This window comes from Planococcus citri, chromosome 3 (assembly GCF_950023065.1).
Source record: "Planococcus citri chromosome 3, ihPlaCitr1.1, whole genome shotgun sequence".
NCBI lineage: Eukaryota > Metazoa > Arthropoda > Insecta > Hemiptera > Pseudococcidae > Planococcus > Planococcus citri.
This window is the reverse complement of record NC_088679.1, coordinates 55,298,683-55,311,935: the sequence shown is the minus strand read 5'-3', so window position 1 is coordinate 55,311,935 and position 13,253 is coordinate 55,298,683. Positions and strand designations below refer to the sequence as shown.

Sequence of the window (13,253 nt, the reverse complement as noted above, 5' to 3'; positions counted from 1 at the left end):
ACTCATCATTCGTCACATTTTTGCTAAATCAGCATTTATTCTTCATTCTTGATATTTTGATCTTGAAAGTTGAAATGAAAACTTGACTTGAAGTTTGGTAATTATTAATTAATAAGACATATTTCTGTAGATGATGTTCCAGTTCTACGTTTGCAATTATTACGATATGTAATTAACGAGACATAAGTTGAGTGACTACAGACTACTTGACTAGGTATAAGAAACTAGAAACCTCAAAGTATTACCTGTACTTTATTCTACACAGGTAAGTAATTAAGGATAGGTAGCATTTTAAGAATCGAACATCAACAAAATACATATACGTGGAGTATCCTACATTTGTATTTACCCACAAATTTTACAACATCAGTGGTGAGGGGCTTACGTAGATCTATTAATAATATTATAACGAAGGACTAAGGTTAAATAAGTATAATGCAATTTAGTTCTCTCTTGAGAGTTCTGGGTCCGATTAAAAACGATTAATCTTTCTAGAGGGTATGTTAGTTTAATTAACCAATTTATTATTTGAAAGAGATAGGGATGCAACATCTTCCCCTGTGTTGTTAAGATACGTACGTAGGTACCACAAAGGTACGAGGTATGAGATATTGTATGGTTACAGAATATAACCAAAAGTCATTGATAATGATTTGTGTTCTCTTCATACTCTTCATAAGACGATGAGTATCCGTGCATATTATTTGGCTGAAATAATAAAACGTAGAATTCTAAAAACAAATTATTCGCATTAACTGTTTGAAATAAATAGTGAATTGTCGCAATTTAGGAGAAATAAGCTGGTTGTACGTTCACGTATTCAATTAAAATGGTACCAACCAAATTTGAGTAGCAGATAAATTGCCTACTTCTTACCTGACCGAATTTAAGTACGATTATAATTCCTAAATTCGAAAGTATAGCGCATCAAAAGTATACGTAGCGAAATCAACAAAATCGTACCAAACAAATATATATTTCGATTCTAATTTTATAATCTGAAATATTGTACACACAAAGAACGAGAAAAAGTATTATTCTATTCTATATACAAATTATAAAATGAAATCGAATTCTTATATCACATTACAATAAACTGAGGTAACGAAATAGGCCTACGACTTCCACTTCAAGATGGTAATACTCTAACGTAGTGTGGTTGAGGATGATAATTTCTTAATAATGTAAAAATATGTATAAATTCATATCGTTTATTCGCCAATACAGCAAATGTACATAAATGTAAAATGATTTTAAAAAATTAATAAAGAACGCTGCAGATCTTTCATTTTCACTTTTTTTTAAAGAAATAAATTTTATTATTGTTTTATTTTCAGTCAAAGAAATACGTTCAAAATAAAACCTAAATATTTATTACAAATTTAAAAAAAAAAAATGATCTTACCGAATTTAATTATTTTTTGTCCACGAATTTTTGTTCTCATTAGGAAATTTTGTACGAATCTTCGAACATTAGGCCTTCGAATGAACGGATTTGTAATATTTACCCTATCAAGTTATAAAAGATATGCGATAGTAAAGATTAAAAAAAAAATTTCTAAATTTCTTCCAAAACAAAACAAAAAACGAAAAAGAAAAACACGAAACAATAAGTACCTTAATAACACAAAAATAACTCTACGTACATACAAGGAATGATATAAAAGTAAAATAAAATCACACTCTTCGGAATATCTCGATTTTCAATGGCTAGCAATATTTTATTTCATTTAGAATACCTTATAATAAAAGTAGAAATGCAAATCATAAACGTAAAACAGCGGTATATGCTCGTAAGAGGAATACCACAGGGAAAAAAAACAATAAACTTAACAGTTACCTCAAGGAATTAGTTAGCGATCAACATTCACTCTACATGACTAGTCTTAAAAATATACAATTTTACTATAATTAACATAATGGACTAGTAAATTATTGGCCGAGTGAAACTTTCCATTCCACCCGCAACAAAAAATAAAAATAAAACAATCTAAGAGGCATAATTTCAAGAGATCAATGCCACATACTTATGAATAATTTCGTTTGTATTGCTCAAAGCCATTACAAAATCTTTAACGCTTAAGCTATTGTGTTCGAAAAATTTCATCATGGTGCGTATTGCGTATTACGAGAAAAAAAGAAAAAAAATGCACAGTGTGGTCGATCAATTAGAAGTCAGAACATGGTGAAAATTTGAATATTACTGGCGAAACCAGTTACTTTTAAGGTGGATTTAATAATATTTTCTGTTGCATATAATTATCAACATTTTTGATTAAGAAAAAAAAAAACGAAAGAAAAAAAACATTTGAAAAAATAATTTGTTTCAAATGAAAATTTTTAAATTTTAAATAGTTCAGAATTTTTGTCCGAAAATTTAAAATTTAACTACTGCATCATTCAAGTTCCTGATTTAACCAATTTGAGGGGAAAAATGAGAAAACTAATGAAAATTATGTTTCGATAAAATATCAAATATTTCGCCAAGTATCAATATCAATACATAAATTAATTTTTTAAATCCAAAAATCGAGTTTTTTAAACTCAAATTGTCAAAAAACTGGTCCTATTTTTAAATTTATTTGTTTGCATTATTGAGAAGGAAAAATGACTTCACAAATTTCAATTCCTATAGCTCCTTCAATTTCGAAGATGGGCAGTAACTCAGAAATTCTCTGCCACCATCACAAATTTTGAGCACCCCTAGATTTCATTTTCTATCCATAAATATAGGACTATTTGTGACGCTAGATGTTGTTTTTGAAACAAAATATGAAATTTTTAAACGAGTAATTTGAAAAAAAAATCACTGACTGATGAGAATAATGTTGAAAAATGAAAAAAAGCTCCAAATTCCCCATCTTGTTAAATCTGCTTTAAAAAATCCAAACAAACAAAATCAAAAATATTACATTAGGATAATCTTTGGCAGCAATCTAAAAAATATTTTTTTTTTGCCAAAAATTCAATAACTAGTTATAATTTTTTTTCAATTGAATCTTGAAATTTTAAAATTAGGAAAATTTGAATCCAGATCTAAGATACAGAATCCATTCAAAATTCTGGTTTAGATCTATGATTTTAAATCCAAAATCCGGATCTCACAGATTAATCTGGTTCATATCATGCAGTCTTCGAGACATTCAAAGTCACGATCGATCGACCACACTGCAGGTTTTTTGTTTTTTCAACAAATAAACAAAAAATATAAAAATTAAAACACGAACCTTCTCAACTCAAAGTTCATCTTCAACAGTCGTTTTTGTCCAACGAAAAGAAAAAATTATAATCATAAAAAACACGAAAAAATGTACACAGGCAAGTTTGCGCACCTAATCTACCTACGTATAAGTTGAGAAGCAAAATGAAAAAAAATTGTCAATTTCGTTAACATCACACAACCATTCATACTAGTTTGGATTTCGGCAAGAAAATTTCAATCACGTCGAAGCATCGAGTACCAGTATAAAAGCTAAAGTTATCGCTAATAAACCGTCGCGTCAATACAATATGGTAACATAACGTTCACTTGTACGTGATCATTCGCAAAAATGATGATTTTCAGTATAAGTAGGTATACAAATTAATCGAATACGATACCGAGTTAGGTTCGGATTAAAATTCACATTAGAATTGCTTCGTCGAAACCCTGCGCAAAATTTTACACATTTAATTATAGTAGAGTTTGTTCTTGAAGGCGTTATTTTTGGAGAATAATTATTCCAAACGGATAGACGTCTTGTACCTTTAATTATTCGCAGTAGGCACTGAATTCGTAGTCGTAGGAATATCGATTTTATCAGTTTTGTTGGTTTCGTTGAGCGAGTGGATTTCTTCGATTAAAGATTTCAGCTTCAAATCCAAGAATTCGTACTGTAGGAGAAAAAAATACAAAAATTTTAATTCACGTTTCTACTTATTATTAATTAATATAAATTGATCAGATTCAAATCCCAATTCCCAGGTCTCAATCGTACCTTTTGAGTCAAATTTTTCACCGTATCAGGAAGTGCTGCGATTTGAGTATGTTCTTCGGTCAAGTTACTCAATCCAGGGTTGATAGTTTGATTTAAATACGACTGTATAACTTCAATCAAATGCTGCGAAAAAAAAACAACAAACAAATAGTTAGTTGTGTAATTGTATTTGTTTAGGATCATTGATCATAAAATCAATAAACACGCGAAGAATTTTGGTCAACTCACGTGATCTTGCGAATGATTCATCTTAATTAGGTTGATTTCGTTATTCAACGAGGTATTTAGATATGTGAAGGAATAATTTAAATTATCGACGATTTGTTGAAAATCACTCGAACTGGTTTCTTTATTAGTAACGGAAACACCTCCATTAGGAACTTTTTGCGATGATAATTTCTCCTGTAACAAAAATCGTAAACAATTCAAAAATTAGGCAAGCCATACAACAAATCGAGTAAGTAATTACGTAGAATTACGATAACTGCGAATTGAATATAATTATTTTGTTCGATACAATTTCCTTATAAGATAACGTACCTAGGTACGATGAATTACGAAATTCGAGTAATTTTTATACATTCATCGGAAATTATACAAAGATAAGAATTTAAACAAATGCATGCCAGATTAGTGGGTAGATGCGAATAATTAATTCTAATTAGCATACATTTGATTTGTTTAATGATGATAATTATTGTAGTTCACAGATTGAAAAGAATCCGCATTATTATTTTTAGGATTTTCGCACACGACCTTAATTACGAGTATACCTACTTGGTGGAAAATCACCGATTTAGTTCTCAGTTTGTAATTAGTAGAGTCTATCAATTATTCAAATGAACAAAATGATTCCTCCGAAGGGAACATCTACTTTATTAATTTTGCATACCCTCTATAGTCTATAAGTACCCTCACTTAATATTACTCAACAGATACAGATGTAAACAAAATAAAATATAAAAATAACGTATAAAAATTACAAATATTGTTGAACGTACGTCAAATTTATGAAAAGTAATTGGATACAAAGAATAACCGAAGTTGAAATTGAATCAAGTAGGTAAGTACTTTGTGATGTATTGTGAAGCAACGAATGACCTAAATTTCAAATCAGGAACTACATACACGAGTTAATAAAATTATAAACTCGTTAAATTGTAAAAAAATTAAATCAGTTGTGCTGTCATATGCAATGCTGATTATTTAGAAAGAACTTTTTTTTTTTAACTTTAATTTATGACGTTTGAGTTTTTTCTCCGAAAAATTTACCAAAATGAGTTCAAAAAGTAATGGAATGAGAATTTGAGACCAGTGTAGGTAGGTGATTTTTCTTCAAAACGTCATCTAAAAGCGATTTTCCATTTCCATTTAGATACTAAAAACTAGAAACGCAAATTTTTTGAATCATATTTTCTTTTTCACTGAGAATGTATCTTGGGAAAAAAGAAAAACAAAACCGAAGGGCCAAATAAAAATACACCATTAGATCAAATTTCAGGCACTGAATTTCATTTTTGAGCGATTTTAAAAATTCAAATTTGATCCATTTTTCCACAAAAAAAATCAAAATTTGATTAAATTGAGGTAAAAAGCAGAAATTTGATTTAAACTCGTTGTTTGACCACTCTAATCGATTGATGGTGGTTTCAACTTCGAGCCATTCTGGATCTGGAACCTCCAGCGGAATTTGAATTTCCTGTTTTCGGAAAATTGTCATGAAAAAGGGGAAAAAATGAAAATCAGTAAGTATACGAATTTATCATTTTTAGAACCATTATGAAAGTTTTAGGTACAAGTTTTCAAAAATTTCATTTTTGTTTCTTCTAAATCACATTTTTTACATTACTGGAAAATTCAAAAATCTGCTGGAGGCTCCAGAATTGCTCGAAATTGCCACAATTCGATTCAAGAGGTCAAAATTAGAATATGAAGCCAGTTTTAGCTTTCTACGTGTATTTAAATTTGATCGAATTTAATCTTTTTCTATAAAAATGACAAGAGCCATTGAATTTTAAATTTTCAAAAAATCTCCAAATATTGAAAAATAAAATAAAACTCAAAACTTGGTGTGATGGTGTATTTTTAGATGTTTTTAAAATTTTTCTGCTGATTCTAAATTCTGATATTTCCCTCTTTAGCTGAAATGATACACACAATGAGAAATTATTTTGAGTAAATTTTAATCCGACAATGAAAGTACTTCAGATACTCTTGATAAACTACTCCATTTCCAACTTATTACAGTTGACATTTTTTTTTAAATCTTGAAACTTCAAAGTCACATTGCAGAAATTTAAAAAAAAATTTTCAATGAATTTTTTTCTCATTTTCAATCTTAAACCACAATAAATTTTAAAAATTGAAAAAAAAAATGAAAAAAAATAAACGAATATTTTAAAAATTATTGTTTTTTTCTTAACAATACAGAAAATTAGAATTTTTTAGATACTTCAAACTACTAATACTCCATTTCCAACTTATCGCAGTTGAAATTTTTTTTAAATTTTTAAACTTTGAGGACACATTACAAAATTTAAAAAAAAATAAATGAAATTTTTTATCGTTTTTGATTGTATTAAATCCTCACAAATTCTGAAAATTGAAAATATAATTTTAAAAATAATTGAATGAATATTTTAAAAATTATCCTTACATAATCATACAGAAAACTAGAATGCAATTCTTTTCAATTAAAAATCGCTGAAAACAGGTTTCATGAGCTCATGTCAGAGTTCAATCTCTTTTTTCCAAAATTGGAGGCCCTAAAATGTCATTTACCTATCACAAAATTCGTAAGGGTAATAGAAATTTGTGGCATTTTTAAAATGAGGATCTTCATATTATTGATTTTGAATCGAAAAATTCGATTAGGAAGCAAAAATTTTCCAGAATTTCCAAGTCATAATTCAATTTTTTTAGAGTAGTTTTTCAAGATTAGTACCTTGTTGAGAAATACACATTTTGATGACTCAATTTATAGTGAATAAATTTAAAAAAATTAAATTGGAGACCCAACAACCTTACAAATCGCCATTCCTGATCATTTTTTACTTTTATTAGCATTTTTACTACCTATCAATTTTTTATACAAGAATCTACCGATCAAATATCAATATTCACTTCGAATAATTGGAAGCCGATTTGAAAAAGCTAAGGAAATTTTTAAAAAGCCAAAAACACCATTTACGCACTTCCAACAGCCCAATCAAACTTTTTGTCATCTTCAAGCATTCGTTCAGAAAATCTGGCTTTCAAAATCTTTTTTTGACTATTCGTATCTAGGTAGGTAGATAATTTGTCTAACAAAACTAGGAAAATTGAAATATTAAGATGACCAAAAAAGACTATCTTATCTTACAGTCACTGCTCAATCAATTTTTTTGAATTTTTTCTACACAAAAGAGACCTGCACAACAAAATCTAACTTCAAATTGTCTCCACGTCTCTAGCCAAACGGCTGTACACGGCGTGGTTAAATAAATTTAAAAAAAAAAAAAAAAAAAAAAAAATTTCTACGACCGTAAATTTTGAAATTGAGCAGAGGAAGTTTTACAGTTGGATCATTTGATGGACCCTTCAATTTTTTTTTTTAAATGCTCAAATAAGAACACGAACCGATCTATTCTAAAGCTTCCTTGTCAACTACTGTACATGAAGTATAGCAATATTTTTCCTAAATGGTTCAAAGAAACTCAAATTGGAAGAATCAGAAAACGATTTTTAAACGATTCAAATTCCATACTCGCTATACTCGCAAATTATGATTGAAAATGTCTACTTGATTTAGAGATTTAAGAAATTGATAGTTAATTGACAATCAATAGATATCTAACTTAAGAGAGGCTGAGAGAATTTTTTTAAAACGCCAGATGATCAAAATTTTAAAATAAACTCGAGATAACAATTCTGTATATGTAGTTGTTGAATTATTATATTTGTACGTAGGATTAGCGATTGTAAGACGTGACTTTGTATGGTTGATACGGCTTATCAATTCGTCGCAAATTTGTAACGCGACGCTGATTCGACATAACAGCTCGTAGTCGTAATTGATTATTAACTTAGTCATAAAATTCGCCGGATCTATGGGTAAAATGGGTATACCATAGACTACACAACAATCAACATACAATCACACATACTTAAAACATGACTGAACGCGAGTAATTCAATTCCCAATGAATAGAGAGAAGGTTGTAGGTAATAGAGATAAAATTCTGAAACACAGCTCACTATGAATTTTCCTTCTACAGCGATAACAATAATGCACGCTTTTAAAAAGACTAAACATTAAATGACAGACTATAAGACAAGAAGAGAAGAAGGGAAGGGTATGATAAATTTCCACGAACGAAAAAAAGTTCCTCGGTTCTTACGTAATACGAGTAACAGTAACGTAAGTTCGAATTTTTTTCCAAAACCTACAATCTTTTCATTTGGTAACCCGTAACAGAAACAAGGTGTTTTTTCGCAAGCAAATTAAATGGAATACACAAACACCGCAATTAGGCGCGCAACAAAATGTTAATTTAGTCTAATTTAACATTGTAAATCACCGCAAATCTTCAAATTGCTAGTTTACGTATTTCATTAGCGACGAGTCGAGTGCGAGTGAAAATAGTAATATATCACGAGACAGTTTCGAAATGAAAGAGGAAAAAAAATAGGAAGGTAACCACGCGAGCTATTTAGGTACTCGTATTTACCTTAAGACTAGTTACGTTATTAGTTAACGTATGGAAACCATCTTGCATACGATTTTCCGATTGTTTTAGTTGAGCAACGGTATCGTTCAAAACGCTAATCCAATTCGTCATCTCTGTAAGGCCAGAATGAGTAGGAACATTAGAGCGCTCCGTAGATGAGTTTAATTTACTTTGAACTGATTTCAAATCGTTTGAAATCTGCGATATCTGAGGGCAGAAAAAATATAGAAAAATGGGTTAAGTACGAAAGTGTAGCTAAGTGGTGGTCTATTTTATAATTAGATCAAGTGATACTTATTGATAAATAGGTACTCAGTTACTCACCTCTTTACTTAAACTATTCAATTGTGTATTTAAACTATTTATTCGAACAGTCATTTCAGACTGATTTCTTTGTAATTCTTTAGTTTGCAAATGGCACTGCCGTACTGATTCTGGTATACCTTGATTACCAGAGACAACTGAAACAGAAACAAAAACACAAAATTAATTTTACTTCGCATTCAAAAAATAAATAATGTACATATTTTGGCGTTTTCGTGAGATTAATAACTGCTCATATTATAAAGAATAAAAATAGACTGAAATTTTTTACAGAATTAATGTCGTAAATTAAAAAGTATGTAGCCTACGTAGACACGATCGCAAATTTTATTCAACGTGGATACCTGGCAAGCTTTAAACGATTTTGCGAATAAAAGTACAATGGATACAATGTCGTATATAGTTCGAGGTACTATAATGTTGGAAAAAGTCTTTTAAAAATTGTCGTAAATTTCAATCAAACGAGTAAAAACTTATATAAAACAACACAAACGAAACCCAAAGTATTAAAATTGATGCCCAAATTAGTTTCCTACGACACTAAATTTAGGATCCGTAGTATAAAAGAATTTTGTAAATGTACTCGTGCCCTTGATGTAGATTACCAAGACGAAAAAAGTTGATAAATAAACTCCAACTTTTACTATTTTTTCTTTCTTTTTAAGTAGAAATACCCAGACAACTAACTTTGGAACGATTATGCTCAGCAATAAACAGGGCGGTAAATCCATGAGATGAATACGATTGCCATTACACCAACACAAAGTTTCTTGGAATAAAGGCTCTCTCTCAAGTGATATGAAAATCTAATTACTGTTTTATGGGAAAAAAGCGTACAAGCAGCTTATAGAGGTGATTTTTCAAGGAAACCATTCGATTTAAACTGAATTCGAGATGAATAAGTAGATAATAGTATGTACCCCTATCTGTAGAGGAAAAATCAAATTTCAAGATTTGAAGACTGAAGTCGCAGTCGAAAGTTTATTTAGTGACATTTTCAATTTCCTTTCTCATAACTGAGGGCTCTAAAAGCAAAACTCACTTCTGCCAAAAAGTTGATTTCGAGAAAACAAGTTGAAACGATTACCAATTTAGGTGGGCGAACTTCGAAACTGAAAATGGTCTTAATCTGGGTATGTAGAATTTTCGAGAGAATAAGGTAGCTGTAGTCTCCTGCGAAAAATTGGTCCAATACCCGACGGCTCCGCTTTGAAGTGAAAATCAAGTTTGGCAAAAGTGTGTTTCGACTCGAAGGTCGAGAATTGTGGTCAAAAAACAACCGCAATCGATCGTTTTAACAATTTTACAACACTGTAAATGAAGTGAGTGGTTCCATGGAAAAGGGACCTTAGCCATTTTTTTGTTTTTTTGATTTTTACAATTTTGAATATAGGTATTTAATTTTTTTTTATTATTAATTTCACCATATTCCGTGATATTAAAGTGCTCTTCCATGAAAAAAAAACCGAATTGGAAAATATTTGCATATAGAAAAAGATTCCAAATCTATTTTCAACATGTAAAAATCAGTAAAAAATAAAAAAAATGACTAAGACCCCTTTTCCATTTAACCCCTCAAGTAAAAGAACACGATATTATAGAAAAAAAGTTTTCAGATCGAAAAATTTATTTTCACAAAATTAGACTGATTTTTTTAATGAAGGTAGTCAATTTTTTCAAAATTCTACTCAAAACATTCAAAACTCCACTTCTAAGGACCCCCATTATGAATTTCACCTCTTCATGCTGATTTTTATCCATGGTCAGAAGCATCCAAATTCCAAATCGCACCAAGAAAAAATCGCAAGTTAATACTCTCAATTTACGAGAGAGCGTTCACTCGGAATCGAATCATTAACAAAGAAACAAGTATTACGAATAGGGTCATGAAGCCTGAAAAACTGTACCCGAAACAGCAAAAACAACGAAATTAATTTTGGTGGCAAAAGTGAGTTTTGCTTCTGGACCCGTCAATTATGAATTTGAAGACCGAGGTTCGTCACTTTTTTCAAAATCGAGGGGGGAGGGCTCAAATCCAAAAAATAAATATTCAAACTCAACGACTTCGAATTAGTTGGGATTCACACGTCATACCATATCATCATCATTTTTCAAAATTTTTCACAAAATTGGAGAACATGGAGGGGCATTGAGAGGTTATATTCGAAAAAAAATAAAAATTCGAGCTCATTTACCTCAAAAACCCAAGCAAACGACTCGTCACAAGTCGTTTTCAATTTTTTCAAAATTTTGACCAAGTATGACAGCAGTGGTATGAGGGAGGCAGGAGTTAGGAGAAGTCGAATCGGAATGAAAAAAATAAGCCAATATTCAAACTCAACGCCCTAAAATCATTAACAATCGATTTAGCATTTCTTTTTAATTTTTTTTTGTGGAATTTAGATCAAAATTGGAGGCTTTTATGCCCCCGAGAGATGTTAAGTTTCAATTTGAAAACGAATCCATTTATTTAAAAAATGTAATTTTTCAAATAGATGGCGGTTTTCAACTTCTGCACTTGAGTATCGCGACAAGTTGAGCTATAATATAAAAAGCCCAAATTCGAGTTTTTCAAATTCTAAATTGATAATTTCAATTTTCTCATTTATTTTATTTAAAACCATCCAACCAGATTTGGTCGAGGTTCAGCCAGTTTTAAGATAACAGCTTTCAAATTTTGGTAGTTTTGTAAGGAATCACAAATGCTTAACTTGATGATTACAAAATCTGTCCCAGCCCCTTGAAAGGTCTAGACAAAAATGATGGTGGTTATTTTACTGGGCCATCTTGAGAAAAAAATTGAGCACTTGTTCTGTGCCACATATCGACGAATTCGATTTTTTTTTCATAATGACAGATCCAACTTCTTTATTTTGTATCAGTAAAAATACTAATTTTATTTCTAAAATTTAGTATTCAGCAAGAATTGAGGTGTTGGAAAAAAAACAATAAAAATCCATAATTATCGCAATTTAAAAAAAGTTGGAGAAATTTACTAATTTTGGTGGCTTGGCTTTGATTGGCTTTTCTGTCAATTTCGTTGATTTTTCGTTAAATTTTGCTAAATATTGGCAAAATATGAAGTCACAGAAAATATGATGATAAACTCGGGATCATTTCAAGGACTAAAAATGTTCGCAAATTATTCCACCACATGGGACACTTGGGACACTTCAGTCTACATCTACACATTTAGGATTTTTTAAGAACAGTTTGTCCCCCACTGGAAAAAAATCCAAAACACGTTTTTCGAGTTCAAAACAGATGAAAATAATTTTTCAAGAAGTAATTTCTAAACAAATGAGTTCTAACTTTAAGAAAATTCAATTCTGCAATAAAAATCCATAATATAACAATGGAAACCCTACAATGAAATTGCAAAAAAATTCGACTAAAACCAAAATATCAATTTCAGAGGTAAAAGTTTAATTTAAAAGTTGGCAATTTTTCAACATTCATTATTGTCGTATACAAAATATATTAATACATATGTACTTTATGTCCAAAACATTATGAACTACCATCTTTATTGGTAGGTAAGTGCACTCGTAAAATGACCAGATTACATTTTTTCAACCACCAACGTTAATTTTTTTTACACTAGGTTAAATCTATTCAATGTTTACTACTCCGAAATGAAAAAAATTCACCATTAATTTCACGTGTTTACGTTCAAGCCAGCCAATAAGTCTACAGGTTTATCGTATCCATGACGTAGGTGAACGAAAATATCAAAAACACGTTACAATAAAATTATGAAGCTTATTTTTTGTTTTTAGAATAAGTTTACACAGTGTAGGTACATAAATCTTGCGAATAACGAATAATGAGGAAAAAAAATTCAATAATAAAAATCAGTTTCATAATACCAAAGGTAGCTAAGTACTTAACAGGAAAACATGAAAACATCCAGATAGGTATAACTCGTGCATCGCAAAACAGCATAATTATGTATCAAATAACCAGGTAGGCCATAGGCTATTACCTATTACGGTCGAATTTTTAATTTCTATCTCATCTTGTATACATGCAGATTACCTATAGGTGTAATGTTATAGGCTTCTCTTTCACAAAAGTAAATAAATAATTGCCAAGTGTATAAGTTCACGTTTTAAAATTTTTTCGACCATATCAAAATATAAAAATCGTGACGTATTTTAGGATATCATTTTCACGGTCATTTTACTCGTACATGCCAGTTCTATACAAATCGCGAAGATGAACGAACAAACTGGACACTCGC

At 30.1% G+C, this 13,253-nt stretch overlaps 1 protein-coding gene across 4 annotated transcripts in view; it reads right to left on the bottom strand.

Annotated features, from left to right (window-relative positions):
• Positions 1 to 960: 960 nt before the first annotated feature.
• The window catches only part of LOC135840893 (uncharacterized), a 46,179-nt gene continuing 33,886 nt past the window's right edge, over positions 961 to 13,253 (bottom strand). For 3 of the 4 annotated variants that reach the window (XM_065357638.1, XM_065357636.1, XM_065357635.1), the window contains 5 exons: positions 9,011 to 9,147; positions 8,687 to 8,893; positions 4,206 to 4,379; positions 3,978 to 4,100; positions 961 to 3,873 (listed from right to left, as the gene is read on the bottom strand). In XM_065357638.1, coding sequence (XP_065213710.1) covers positions 3,748 to 3,873; positions 3,978 to 4,100; positions 4,206 to 4,379; positions 8,687 to 8,893; positions 9,011 to 9,147 — 767 coding nt within the window. In that variant the 3' untranslated portion in view covers positions 961 to 3,747. The remainder of the gene's footprint in view (positions 3,874 to 3,977; positions 4,101 to 4,205; positions 4,380 to 8,686; positions 8,894 to 9,010; positions 9,148 to 13,253) is intronic. The other variant, XM_065357637.1, reaches the window with a different exon arrangement.